At 38.8% G+C, this 15590-nt stretch overlaps 1 protein-coding gene across 1 annotated transcript in view; it reads left to right on the forward strand.

The window, feature by feature from the left end:
* Positions 1-15590, forward strand: part of SPATA16 (spermatogenesis associated 16) — a 121100-nt gene that overhangs the window by 83040 nt on the left and 22470 nt on the right. The window contains exons 8-9 of the mRNA XM_030575458.1: positions 6130-6294; positions 9620-9700. Coding sequence (XP_030431318.1) covers positions 6130-6294; positions 9620-9700 — 246 coding nt within the window. The remainder of the gene's footprint in view (positions 1-6129; positions 6295-9619; positions 9701-15590) is intronic.

The following is a 15590-nucleotide window of genomic DNA, read 5'->3' on the forward strand; positions in this document are numbered from 1 at the left end:
TGGAACAAATTGATAAATCAAACAATAATAAGTCCCTGGGACCAGATGGTATTCACCCAAGAGTTTTGGTGGAACTCAAATATGAAATTGCAGAACTACTAACTGTGATATGTAACCTATTGCTTAAATCAGCCTCTGTACCAGATGATTGGAGAATAGCTAATGTGAAGCCAATTTTTAAAAAAAGCTCTAGATGTGATCCTGGCAATTACAGGCCAGGAATCCTAACTTCAGTACCAAGCAAATGTGTGTTTCCATTTCTAGTCTATCCTGGAAATGAATTTACAGAAACAAGGCTAGATGGTCTAAACAGAAAAGTTTCACGTTTGAGATCTTGGTATATGAGATGCAAGAGAAGAAATGCAATCAATCAACATAAGAGACAAGATCAGTGGAATATATGGTAGGGTTATTTGAGCTTATGAGCCAGATACTCAACTGGTGTGAATTGGCATAGCTCCATAGACTTCAATAGAACAATGCCAATTTACAATAGCTATGGATCTAGCCCTTGCTGAAATTATTTTTCTTGCTGAGATGGATACCTGCTGAGGAACCACAAAACAGATGTGGTGATCTCCTGCCCCTATTGAAATCAGGGGCAAAATTTCAATTCACTTCAGCAAGACCAGGATTTCACCCATGAAGTTTGATGAGTTCTCCTCAAATGCAACTTAACTTTACAAGAAGCAGAAGTTTAAGTGGACTGAATAAAACATATTCATATAGATTCTAAACCAGCAGCCACTTTACCAGGAGGTCATAAGTAGGGGCTTTGCTAGAAGAGAGAAAAACCTGACACAAAACTAATTATCATTGATTTAGAACCCGCAACTGTCAATCTTGCACAAAAATATAAAGATTCAGGCATATGTTACTGGCGGGGGAGTGAGGAAACTATTTTTCTTCCCTTCAGTCTTCTTAGTGCAGAATGATCCTGACAACATAGCATCCCTGACCAAAAAAATCAGATTACAAAGCAAGCTAGACCTAATACTACAGAGCAAGGTCTATTCTGCTAGCCCTGATTAAAGCTTCATTCAAGGCAATGCAAATACTGGATACTTCAGTTTGCTTGAAACTATTCCAAGCTTTTCTTGAAGCCAGAATTTAAGTTTCACCAGTTATTTATTTCTCAAAAGCTACACAAAATGTAGTCCCAAAAAGAATACACTTTGTAGACCACTCCACTTCAATTACTGATGTTAGTTGCAAAAGCTTCTAGTGAGTTAAAAGGAAACAAGGTCATTTATAGGAGAAAACAAAAACAAAAAAGCTTTGCTTAAATTGAAAAGCCAGAGCTACCCAAAATGCAACCCAAAAGTCTTCTGCAAACCAAAATTCTGTGCAACCCAAAATTCTTCTCCTAGAGATTTTAATGATATTCCTTGGTGGAAACATCTTAGTGCTAAAGCAGAGCTAATTAAACAATAGCAGCTGTCTTAAATATAAATCAATTCCACCACTTCAGATGTGTAGCACAGTAACCTGGAGTTAATTATACAATTCATTCAAGCTTTGCTGTTTGTAAGTCATGGAGTTAGTGATAAATATTTGCCGAACATACATTGTGCTCTCAGTTGTGATACTCTTACTTTCATTGAATAGTAGTACCTTGCTACCCACAGAGCCCTACTAAAATCACTAAGACTGTTTGCATAGTCAAGTAAGACTGAGAATGAATAAGGATACCACACCCTAGTAGCAACTTCATCTGATGGTAAATATTCTTTAAATCTAATCTTCCAGACATTTACACCAGGCTCACCTCAGTGGTATCTAAGTGTCTCCCACTTCCTGCTCTGATGGAAGTCTTTCTTGTTGAGCTAATGGGAGCAGAAGCAAATTTTTACTCTAGGGTCAGATTATGATCCCCTTGGTAAGCAGGTACTCAAACAAATAGTCCCACTGGGCCAGGCTCTGCCATTCTTGTCTATGTTGAATAGAACCTTGCTCCTGGGTTCATCCCATAAGTATGAGACAGTGTGCTACATAACATGACCAAAGGGGGCCTTACGTATATACTCCCTTAATGGGTTCCACAGCAAGACATACAGAAATAAAACACACTTGGGGAACAAATTGCTTTGCTGTCTGTTTTCAGTTCTGTAACAGTATTTATTATAAGCAGATTCCAGGGTATGTTATCTGGAGAATCCTGAGGGCTTTGAAGAACTGTGATGACAAATTTCCAGATTGTTCCAACTCACCATTGGGCTTGTTCGCAAGGCACAGCATCATTCACATGCTAAGCTGATAAAATGGAGATACCATAAAAATGAAGGACAACAGCTTGGGGGGAATGGATTGCAGAAGTCTGCAAAAATGTGTTCCTTAAGTCTGGATGGCTAGACATGCCACTTGCATTTGATGTCAGAGTTCCAGCTTTAAATCTAAGCTGAACAACCACTTTGTTTCTCTTATTCTCTAGGACTCAGCAAGCAAACTTTAATAATTAGTAAAATTATTACTTCTTAAATAGAATCTAGAAAAACAAGAGGGGAAATACCATCTCTGTGATATATCTCAGTGTCATGTGGGACCACTAATATGCAGCCTGAAGTTCTTAGGGCCACTTAAGGTTGCCCTGTACATTACAGGCTCTCCTGCTTCTTTTGCAACGGTCTTGCTTTGCTTGAGGTTTTGTGCTTCAGAGGCCCTCTCTCGCTGTCCAAGTAATGGTGTCAAGCAAGCTCCACCTGGAGTCAGCTGGTTTGCTCTTGGCGATGACCTTTCAAGGACTTACAGAGGGATCTCAGAGCAGGTGTTTGGAAACCACATCCTTAGATGTTCCTATCCTTCCAGCGGATCCCCCAAGATCCCACTACTTTTCTTGTGGACAGGCAAATTCCACCTGTCTAAATTCAGTGGGAATCTTGTGAGATTTCTCTTTTAGCTGTGGGTTTTCTCTGGGGAGGGGGCAATCTGGCCAACAGTTACTTTGGCCCTTGGCTTCAATGAGACGATACACGTGAGTGAGGGCTGCAGGACAAGGCCCAACAATTGTTAATTTTACTTTTCATTAATTCTGTGTGAGACCTGGATGATGTATGTCTATGCGCATCTGGAAGGGAAAAGCGTTGTGATTTGTCTGCCAATTAATGTTTTAGTCCCTTATCGCATTCCTATCGAAGAGGCATTTTTAACCCTTCTGATGAATTTGTTGGTACATCATAGTCCTATTTCTTAGACATTAAACTCTTCCCTCTATTAAATAGGCCAATTCTTTTCCCCTAAAGCCTCCATTTAAGATTGCTATTTATTTAACCTTCGCTGTACCTGTAGAGGCAGTTTCAGCTTCATCCATGGCCACGTTATTATATTTTTACTGCAGCTTAGTAGCCTCTTGAACTCCACTCTAGTTCATGTAATTCTCATCATGTGGTTCATATCCCTGTGAAATCTTTTTCAAGCCAGAAGCAGTTATTTACACTCTCTTTCTTCATTTTTCATTGTCACTGAAACACAACCCCTGACAATGTTCAACCTGTTATAATTCCTTTAAAAATATCCTGCTGTCAGTTATTTATTTATTTACCTCTGGCCTACTGTAAACATCAATAACATTGCTATGGCCATAAAGCACGAGCTAGCTCAGGCACCAAATCTGGGTTTTTAGCTCCATGATGTGTTCCCATATTTTTCTGGCAAAACAAGATGACAAAGAGCAGTTTCCTTTCCTCTTTCCTCCTCCCCCTTTACTTTTATAAAAATTGGAGAAGCATGCTTCCCCCTTCCCCCTGCCCCAAGACAGCATGATTCAGCCAGATGAAGAAGCATTTTTAACCTCAGTTGATGAGTCAATACACTCATTTTTTATCATTTATATGGGGGTGGGAGCTCAGGAGTCCAAAAAGCAATGTTCTGCTGCAACTAAAAATGTGATTTAACTTGTTTTCAATTGTTACATGTTGATAAATTCCCTCTCAAGCTCTCATTAATTAATTGTTCTTCTTTATTTGAATGAATATATATCTGTATTGCTGCAATGATACAAACCTTTTCCTTGACTTTTCATTCTAATTATTCTAATTCATATCTTGGGGACATAGAAAGCCTGTAGAATAGGGCTTTTCTCACTACAAAATTGATGACGGGGCTGAGGGATGGAATCTCCTCTACCCCCATAAGAATCTAATCTAAAGTTCATTGAAGCGAATGGGACTTAAGTACCTTCCTGAAGTTAAGCAGATGCTTAAGTGGTTTGCTGAATAGGGATGGACTTCAGTACTAAGCTGTATCCTAAATGACCATAATATCTGTGCATGGAGAGGAGTAACAAACATGGCTTGCTACAGGGATTTGGTTCAGTGAGCTCATATAGTGGATGTACCCACTGGTAACTCTCTGCAACAGTCCTCCTGTCTACCAGGGGCTGTGTTGACCTGCTGAGGTTACCTTCTTTGTGGTGCATAGAGGACAGCATCGTTTCTCTTGCCTGGGATCTCCTGTGGTTTCTTTTGTAGTGCTGTAGTGTTATGAGTAGGAGTTAAGGAAATGACTTCCCTGGAGAGATGAAGGGATTATTTACTTGTACTTATATAACTGCTCATCTTTCTTTTACAGTTAGGCTTGAAGACCCTGATTTCTAACTGGAACTCCATTCCTTCCCCCATAGCAGAGGTCAAAACATATGAGCAAAATTAATTACATCAACAATTGCTCACTTTTAGGAATCTAGTTATTGGAACTGGTCAAAAATGAAAAAAAACAAGCATTAAAAATATCAAAGTTGTTTCTATTTCACAGATTTTGAAAGGGACACTTTTTTATTTTTTTCCAAAAAAAAATTGTGAAATTTTGAAAGAACACGTCAAAAATTGTATCGAAACCGTTATTAGGATTCTGATAGAAATCTTCCACTTACTGAAAATCCAAGTTTTTGATAACAATTGCAATAACCATTTGATGACTTTTTTAATTAAAATGTCAATTAAAAATATCTCAAACTTTTGTGAAAATCCAAAAGTTAAAAGTCAAGATTTTTGCCAAAAAAACCCTCATTTCATTCAAAAAATTTCAACCATCCCATTAACTGATTGGACCCATAAATCACATAGCTAGGTACCTAGCTGGAGGCAACCGCACATGCAGCTTTGCAACTACAATATCTGTGATTGTGGGGAAAAAAGATCTGCCAGAATTATTAGAAGCTGTGTTGAAAATCTAGTCCAACATTTTAAATTTCAGGCTCTTAAATGAGTGGGGTGATTGTCAGGGATGCTGAGCGCGCACAGCTCCCGCTGAACTTGTATATCCTTCTAGTCACTGATAGTTTGCTTTTGTAAAACCTCTTGAGTTGTCAGTGAGAGAGCTGTGTACCCTTCAAAAAGAGGGTAATGAAGATATTAGCTCCCCTTTACAAACTCCTTGTCCCACCTTCCTCAAGAAAATACTTGAATATGCTCTACAGATCTGATTTTCAAACAAATATTAGGCACATAGGGTGATTTTCAAAAGTACTGACGTAGATTAGGTGCCTTGGGATTTAGGCACCAAGGCACTTTTGAAAATCCCACTAGGCATCTATGTAGATCTTTGGGCACTTTTTAAAATCTAAGGCTCTAATCCTGCAACCACTTGGGCATGTGCTGTAAGCACATGACTAGGCTACTCATGTGCTGAAAGTTAGCCATTGCTTAAGTGCCTACAGGATCAGACACTGACTCTGCAGCTCTCTGGGGTTTAAGATCAGGTTTGAAAGCTGTGGATTTTCTTTGCCTGTGAACATGTGGTAGATTTATGCATTCCATGGTTTCCTCAGCCTTGTCTCTGAAACATAAAAAGCACACAAGCCAAACAATATTTGAACAAAGAGGATTATGGAAAAGCCTTTTCTAAGTGATGACAATAAAAATTACATTAATATCGGATATCTGCAGTCTCCCCCTTCCTATCTGTTTTAAGTTATGTATTTATTTTTCCAGTACTACTAGAACGATGGTGTAAAGGATGTCTTTTTTCTGTATAAGAGTTTAGAAAACATTATCTTAAAGGAGCTGTATGCCTCTTTGGTTACAGTATTGCCAGCGTGAATATACATGATGATAAACCCTGACATAAGTTTCAGGAGAGAAGTAGGTTTTCTGTGGCTCTCTTCTAACCCATTTGCTTTTGCTGAGAGGATAGGAGAGTTTCTCTGCATGTTCAGGTGTGATAGAGAGGTTGCAGTATGCCAGCCTGCTCAGTCGGTTACAGCGAATCAAGGAACAGTCTCAAGTGATTAATCAAGCGATGGCTGAGCTAGCAACCATTCCTTATCTACAGGACATCAGTCAGCAGGATGCTGAATTGGTAAGTATTTATTTTTAATCCTTGTTTTGGCTTTTGTAGGCAGTGCGCCAAGAGGGGAAAAAAACATTGCAATGCAATGTGTAGTGAAAGTCCATTTTTAATGTGCAGAGAACTTGGAATAGTTTTGAAATCCTCACTGCAGCATTTTGTCAGAGGAAGGGCTAAGCATCTGGAAGAATCACTTCTATGCAACCCGTCTGAATCATTTACACTTGCATTTTTAAAATGTGTTCCCTTCCTCTCACCCTCAGAAAATAATCCTAGAAAATGATTGCAGTTATTTAGATTGCCATGAATTTAAAACATCTAGCACTGTAGCTGGATGAAACAAAAGAGGCAGAATGGTTTAGTGGTTGGAGCACCAGAGTGGGACTCAGAAGTTTTCTATTCCTGGCTCTGTCACAGAATTGCTGTGTGACTTTGGGCAAATCACTTTGCCCTTTTGAGCTTCAGTTTCTTTGTGTGCAAAATGGGGATATTACACTCACAGGGAAGTTATGAAGCTGAATTCATTAATGTTTTTAACTGACTTCGATATCCACAAATGGAAAGTGTTATAGAAGTGCAAGCATTGTCAATATTGTATAGGATAAAGGTTGTTTTATTAAACCACCTGCGTGTTTTAAACATTGAATTCCTCTTATTCAGGCAAAACAAATCTCTCATGATTTGACTGAATGAGGATTACAAGATCCTCACTCCCTCCATTTGTTTTTTTATCAGACTTTGATGATCCAAATCCTGGTTTACTGAAGCTCTTGGATTTCTTGAGGCCAATCCCCAAGGTTTGACTGCAGTCCTGCAAAGCTCCTAAGCTCTGCAGTATTGAAGCTTCTCAGAGTAGCTTTCCATAGAGAAGCTGACCAAGTGCCTATGCTGAGGGAAGCAGTCACCAGATTTTGAAGTCTGTGCTCAAGATAAGGGGAAACCACATTACAGAGCAAATGGTTTATTAAAAGTCACCATCCTTTTGGCAAGGGTTTTCTGGCATTAGAACCCTATGTCCCCATGCTTTAAGGCTGACTAGAGGAATATCTTGAGTTACTGATACATTTATCAGTACAGACTTTCTCCAGAGTACTATATTTTATTATATCACTACTAAGAAACATAGTATTAAAATACTGACTAAATCTACTTACAACACCTTTTCTCCAGCTGTGACCTTGACCTTCCTGGGAACATTTTTTGAAGCTAGGTTCCAGGAAACCTCAGGAAAACAAGGACCAGGAAAAACTATTCTTTTTTTTTTTTTTTTTTTTTTTTTTTTTTTTTTTTGCATAGGAGTTTGCAGAACCAGAGCCCATTGCTGACTATTCAGTCATGAATATTAAACATTCAATAGGAAATTCCTTGTTTGCCAAGCTCGAAGTACAGATGATTTAAAAGGAGAGAAAAATTAACAAGCTGTCCTATCCATAATATTAAAATGTGCTTAAGATTTTCTTCATTTCCCAGTGGTTCTTTGCCTTGTCATCTTCTCCAGGATTCTGTCTGACTGCATTTTTTAAACTGTTTACATTAAAGGACACTCAAATTCCTTAGGGCTTGAATGTTATAGCAAAGTTTGGGTATCTCTCAGTTAGGGCATAATTCTGCAGTTACCCCTGCCCAGTGTCCCAGTTATTTCAATGGGAAGCTACCGAGGAGAGACTGTACATGCAGGAGTAACTGTTGGTAGGATTGGGATCTCAGAGCCTGATGCAGTATCCATTCAAGTTAATAGAAAAAATCCCACTGATTTCAATGGGCACTGGATGGCATCCTTAATGAGTGCGCACTCTGTGGTGGTTTTGCTTAGTCCTTAATTCCCTTTTATAGCTGTATGACTAGATTTTGTATATCTTTCCATCAAGTATATAATAGGCCAAATCCTGTTCTCATTTGCACCTATGTAAGTCAGTGGAGATACTCTAGATTTACACTGGTGCAACTGAAATTAGACTTTAGCCCATTTAAGGCTAGTTTCAGATTTACTGGTAGGAAAATGCACTATCTGCCATAGGTTTATTATTATGTACAGTATAAGCAGTATAAAGGGGAAAAAAACAGCAGTGTGCCATTTCCACTGATACAGTGAAGGGCTTGGAGGCATTTCAGATATAAACTCCTTTCTGTAACTACTAAACCATATAAATTCACAGAGTCCTAAAATATGGCAGAGAGAACCTCTGCTCAGGATTTTTTAAATTATTGTTAATTCATAAAATCTGGGGTGGAAGGGAGACCAGTTAATTTGAGCTGTTGATGCAAACAACAATCAATAAAGACCTTCCAGAGGTTTTGTGGTTTCATATTTGCATTCCCATCCGTTAAAGACCAAAGCTGTCTGAAAAATGGAACTCCATTCTCATGAAAAACTTTGCTTTTTTGAAAAACTGTCCATTTTAAATGAGATAAAATATCAAAATTATGAAATTTTTCATGAAAAGGAATTTCCAGAGAACTTTTGTTTCTGGAGAACCAAAACAGAATTTTTCAGCTTGCCGGCTGCCTTCTTGGCTAATGTGAGGTTTCTTGCACCTTCCTCTGAAGCATCTGGTGCTGGCCACTGCTGGAAACAGAAAACAGAACTAGGTGAAGTATAGGTCTGATCCAGTCTGGCAATTCCTATGTTATTTAAATGCAATTGAAAATGTATTTTTGAAAATGTTTGAAAGGAAGACCCCAAAAGAGGCAATGCCATAACCACAGTGAATTTTGGGCCTACGCTCTAGCACTGAATACTGGTTATCAAGCATTTATCAATACATACTTTTTATGGTTTACAGTAGAAATAGTCTGCCTTGTTCTTTATGTTCTGTTATGCTGAATGTTGGGAAGGCTCTGTCAAAGAAAAGGATACTAAAAAAGGTAAATGAGATACATGCTTTGAGATACAGTAAAAACATCTCAGCTTTAGAATTGTCCTCTAGTGAGGTTTTACATGCTGTCTTAAATTATGATACATTAGCCTTGAAAGAAAACACACACAAATTTTTGTAATACATAGAATATCTTGGAGAATTAAATAATAAAATATGGAACCTTTATTCTTCACAACCCAAAAGTGGCTTTAAAAAATATAAACAGTTACTACATTAAAATCTATAGGCGTAAGTACAAATTTTCCAGTGGAATTTTCCCCATTGTTAAGTAATTTATATCCAGAATAATACAGAGTAATGGCTGAAGTGACGACGAGGTGGTGATGCTCATTGTGTGAAAGATGAGTAATAAAATCATCAGTGTACAAATGAATTTTTAATTGGGTTTTAATCTGTGTATTTAGGGAAGTTATTTCTGTGTGAATTCCACACTGATAATTTTTATCTTGGTGCCACAGCTGCAGTCGCTAATGGCAGATGCCATGGACACCCTTGAAGGAGGAAGTGATAAAGAACGTGTGTGGAATAAAATTCAGAAGGTAAAACTTGCAGCTGAAGGCAGCAGAATACTCTGCTTCTCAGGTAGTGAATGTCCATCTTGGGGCACATTTGTTCCAATGGTGAAAATGAAAGTTGGTGCTATTGCGAGCTCAACCCGTTGTCTTGGCATTTGTTAGTACACAGACAGTTAGCCCCAAATAAGTGTTTGTTTTTGCCTTAACACTCTCATATGTTCAGACTTTGACAGCGTTAACGGCTTCACAGGATCATCATCTGTGGAAACAGTTTGAATCGCTTCATTTTGATGATTATTATACTTACCTTCATTCTCCCCCTTTTTAGGATATTGTTTTAACTGTTTTTTATTTCAGGTAAAATTCAGCCCAGATCAGAGAACACGCACAGGACTCTGTGTGCTATTTACACCTCACTTAAATCCCCACTGAAAAGCTTAAGTGAGGCTTAGGTGGTGTGAGGCTTACAGGGTGTGTAGCGCCTTTCGTGGGACCTCTGCATTTGGTCAATATCGCTCTTAAGGGACTTAAAAAGGGATTAAATGGTACCTTGGGTCTTGTGCTGACTGTCAGCACTGGGATGAATTTGACCCTATATAATAAATAATGGCCTGCCTGTGAAAAAATAAGGATATCTTATATTGACACAAAGCCTTTTACCCCAAAGCATTTTACGTTTGTACACATACAGCACTGGTTAAATACAGCCACCTCTGAGAAAGGGGATGACAGCACAGGCCAGGGGAAATTTTGCTCGAGGTTCAACGCATTGCTCTGTTACAGATTGTCATGGGGTCTTCAGTGTCCCAGCTGGACAGATGGGACTTCAGTTTTAAAGATCCCACCTAAATACCCATGCATAGCAAATAGCATCTGTCTTGGAAAAATGAAGGGCAGATTACTTGAATTTGAATACGGCCAGGACCTGAACTTGTGGTTCCAGGGAGCTGAGAAACTAGATTCTGGTCTCAGTCACATCAGTGCAAACTCTAACCCTAAATCCATTGACTCAATGTAGCATGTACTCCAGAGTTAAACAGGTGTAACTGAGACAAGAACACATCCCTAGTTATTTCAGAATGCTGACATGCTTCTACATCTGTGCAAAGAATGCAGAGGAATTCGGGCATTGAGAGTTCCATGCTCTCTCAACCCAGCAGAGCTATAGTAGTTTGGGATATCACCAGAATCCCCCAGAAGCCACCATTCCATGGCATTAAATAGAGTTTGCTTATTTCCTTATATTCCAGTGATCTGAGTCTGCTTTTGAAATTTCAAAATTTTTAAACAAACAAAAATATTTCTAATTTAAACCAAATACAACAGATGTTTCAAACTGTTCAGATAAATGCTTCCAGAGGAATGTAGAGGGATTTAGTCACTTTCAGAATCAATTATTACAACTGAAGCCAACTGGGTTCAAATTCCCAGAATATGTTGTGTCTGAATGCAGTTTTAACAAGAAATAATTCATTGTCTAGATGTCAGATCAGTGGCTCATGATGACTTTTTCAAAGTGCAGAATTGTTTGCAAAAGGCAATCATGGGTTTTTTTTCAAATGTTTTTCAAAAATACCTAGAGTAATAAAGAGATGCCTTTTTGCCATATTTTATTAGAAGTGATTAAATAAATGCTATAATATTCACAAAATCTCTGCTCTGCAATTGGTATCTCTTATGATTATCTCACATCTGCCCACAGGTCCCATGAGATGATATTTGTAATGCTTATACTAATGTTTCCTTTCATAAATAACTAAACGTTGGTATAAAATTTAAAAAGAAATACAAACTGCTAGTTGAATGTCCACAAAGATCCGACTGCTTTATGTCTCATTTACAATTACCCCTCCCCCTTAGTTCAAAGGGCCAATATCAAGCCTCAGATACAGCTTCCATGGACAGCAGTGGGAGAAGTGGGCTCATATCTGCTGGCAGAATTTGGTGCTTTGAGATTATCTCTTTGTATAATTAAGTGTCTCCCAAAGAGTCCCAATTTGAGCCACAAGCCTGTGGAATTGTTCTGACTTAGGTACACAGCACTCCAAATCTGTGTTAAACAAATATTATGTTTGTAACATCAAGCACTCAAAGGTAGGAAACAGCAAAATTAAGGTTGATTGGGCAACTTTATAATTGGTATTATGACACTGTCTTTAATTACATGATCACACACATTGGCACCCAGTCCCAGTCTTGCCTCCAGGCTCCTCATTCCAATCTATTCCCTCTGACCCCTCTCCCTTCCACCCTCACTCCCTCCCTGCCCCATGGGTCCAGCTCTTCTCTGTGCAGTTATTCGGCCTTCTCCTCTTCTTCCATGCTGCCAGCCTGTCACCAGAGGGACCACTGAGAGCACAGGAGAAACAGTATCCCCCCTGCTCTGGATTCTGGTGCCCAGTGTGACCATCTCAGTGATCTGTAGCAACCAGGAGCAGCAATTGCAAACAATTGCATTATATGACCATCCAGTAAAAATTAAGCAATAAGTCTTTCATATAATATGCAAGTGCAAGCTTCAGTTTACATAACTTTTGCTGTCCATTCTATTTTCATGTTGTTATATCTCTCTTCTAATTGGTTTATTATCCCTGATCACACACTGATCATGCATGCTGACCAGGCCTTTCGCCCCTTGCTCAGTGTAGGGACTCTCCTGTTTTTTCACAATGTGGGAACTTTTTGGTAGTACATTTTGTGCACTCATTGTGCTGATAACTTCTCCTTATCTATGTAATATCCTCCAAGTCTGTACATTCCGTGAACAAAACATCACCTTTGTCCTATACAACACTATTAACGAAGTTCACATAAGGACATATTAGCAAGGCAAACACGCATGTCAAAGACTAGGCCTAGGGTGGACAACCTGAGCCTGAGAAGGAACCAGAATTTACCAACGTACATTGGCAAAGAGCCATAGTAATATGTCAGCAGCCTCCCATGAGCTTCCCCCACCCTCCGGGCCCAGCATCTCCCATTCACCAGCAGCCCCGCGGATCAGCATCTCCCCCTCCCTCTCCGCATCTCCCGATCAGCTATTTTGTGGCATGCAGAAAGCTCGGAGGGGGAGCAGTGAGGGCATGGCAGGATCAGGGGAGAGGGCAGGAAGGGGTGGACTGGGGACAGGGCCTGTGGCAGAGTCGGGCTGAGCAGTGACCACCTCCCGGCACATTAGAAAGTTGACACCTGTAGCTCCAGCCCCGGAGTTGGTGCCTATACAAGGAGCCGCATATTAACTTCTGAAGAGACATATGTGGCTCTGGAGCCACAGGTTGGCCACCCATGGACGAGGCCATAGCCAGCAAGCTTAGTATGAATATTACCCTGGCCTATTTAACCCCATTCACTATACGTATCCCATGCTTATGACATTTCCAACAAGCTATGAGGGGATGACACATGCTCAGTGCAGAGAAGCTCTTTGAAGAATTTAGCTGCCAAAGTCTTAACAAGTCTCTACTGAGCATGTGAGAACTAAGATTTTTCAAAGGCTTATAACAGCCAAATATTCATGAGGGTGGCAAAAGGCATATCCCTGAAGGGCATCTCCTGCCAAATTTCAAGTCCCTGCTCCAAAACATGGGCGCAGGAGAGCGTCTCAATGAAACAATTATATTAATTTTGTGAACATGGGCAAACCTACATATTTTTCCCTAATCTAATTCTCAGAAACAGCTAAATTATTTTCACTAAAACTTTCCAGATAAATTCAGTCAAGAGTAGCCACCCAGCATAGAAAACATTTGCCTGAATGGTTAAAGTTTGGCTAAGTTATAAGCAACTGAAAAAAAGTCTTATAGTAAAAAGTCTTGGGCAAACACATATAGAAGCACTATTTGCTCCACCTATAATACAGAGGCATCATATAAATGTATTCTAGAACCATGAAATCTGAAAAAACTAAAGGTAGGGGAGAGTTTTTTCAGAAATGAACATGTAAAGTAAGGAGTCTAATCTGTATTTGGGCACCTGGTTAAATAAACTGATTATCAAAAGTGTGGAGCAACCCCATAGCTCACAGTGACTTAAGTAGAAGATTCTGGGTTCTCAGCATTTTTGAAAATCAGACCACTTATCTAGGCACCTAAATACTGACTTAAGACCTAATCGAATGCCCACTGAAATTAATTCAAGGATTCCCAGACACTTCAACAAGTACTGGATCATGCTTTAAGTATCCTAACTTTAGACATTCATTTTTGAAAATCTTGGCCAGGGTATTTTTCTCCCTTGTATTGTAATCTTAACATGAACCAGTTCAAACATTAACACTGAACAGCATATTCTATGGTTGGAAATAGAGCTGTGTGAAATTCAGAATTTCCATTCTGTGGGAAATTCCAACATTGCAAAATTTGTTTTTGTTCTGAATTGTAACAAAAACAAACAAAATTAGAAATTTCCCACAAAACAGAATTTTTGAAACACTTCCGTTCCAGTCAATCAAAATGTTTCATTTTGATATGATTGAAACAGTTTGTTCTGATTTTGACTTGTATTTTATAGTAGATTATAATTTAATAGAAAATTTTTGAATACATTTCTAAACAAAAGATCAAAATGTTCCATTCATATAAGGTTGAAATGTTCTATTTTGACTTTATCAAAACATATTTTATTTGGTTTTTTTCCTAAATCAAATTTAATTGAAATCAACATGTTCACATGGAAAGTTTCAATTTCAATGAAACAACATTTTCTGACAGAAAAATCATTCTGTTGGGAACTTTTTGACTAGCTCTAGTTAGGAATGTTAAACAGCCCTAATACATAGCTGAGGAGAAGGATTGCATCAGATAATGAAGAGCTGGTGGATGGAGGTTGTACACAGAATACAGTTTGTAATCCATATATGCTAAGTCTTTTTGGAGAGGCTCAAATTTCTCAAAGGGCTATAAATTGCTCAGCCATCACATGACTGATTATGTGGCTATATGCATACAGCTGTATGTGGCTTTATGCAGTTACAAGTTAATTAGTTGCCTTTATTGCCATTGAATTAATTTACATGTTCTGAAATAAGCAGGAGACCATAGTGGAGCTTGTGCAATCAGTTATAAATGCAAAGCTCTTAAAAAATCTGATATCCAGATTGCCACCACTGAAGTTTGGCTTTTCATAGAATCATAGAACTGGAAGGGACCTCAAAAAGTCATCTAGTCTAGTGCGCTCAAGGCAGGACTAAGTATTATCTAGACCATCCCTGCCAGGTGTTTGTCCAACCTGCTCTTAAAAATCCCCAATGATGGAGATTCCACCACCTCCTTAGGCAATTTATTCCAGTGCTTAGCCACTCTCACAGTTAGGAAGTTTTTTCCTAATGTTCTAAACCTCCCTTGCTGCAATTTAAGCCCATTGCTTCTTGTCCTATCCTCATAGGTTAAGAAGAACAATTTTTCTCCCTCCTCTTTGTAACAACCTTTTATGTACTTGAAAACTTTTATCATGTCCCCCTCAATCTTCTAAACAAACCCAGTTTCTTCAATCTTCCCTCATAGTTCACGTTTTCTAGACCTTTAATTATTTTTGTTGCTCTTCTCTGGACTTTTTCCAATTTGTCCACATCTTTCCTGAAATTCAATCGAAGCAGCAGTTGTACCTAACCAAAACACTCAAAATTTTCCTGTGAAGCAGCAGAATTATAGCTGTGCTTATTTTCCAAATGGTTAAAGGGTCTGTCAGAATTCCCTTTGCAAACCGCTATTTTCAGGATTTTATACTTTAAGTCAGCCATAAAAATTCATTCTGGCTGAAACTTGATATACAAGGACCCTCTGAACACATTTCTTTTCTTCCTGCGATAGTACAGAGGGCTTATCAAGTTAGTTTCAAATTATTCTGGCCATTTTTAAACTGTAGGAGTGACAAAAACATTAGACTTTGGTGAAGGCAGATGTTTTATGGGATTCTG

This window comes from Gopherus evgoodei, chromosome 9 (assembly GCF_007399415.2).
Source record: "Gopherus evgoodei ecotype Sinaloan lineage chromosome 9, rGopEvg1_v1.p, whole genome shotgun sequence".
Lineage (NCBI taxonomy): Eukaryota > Metazoa > Chordata > Testudines > Testudinidae > Gopherus > Gopherus evgoodei.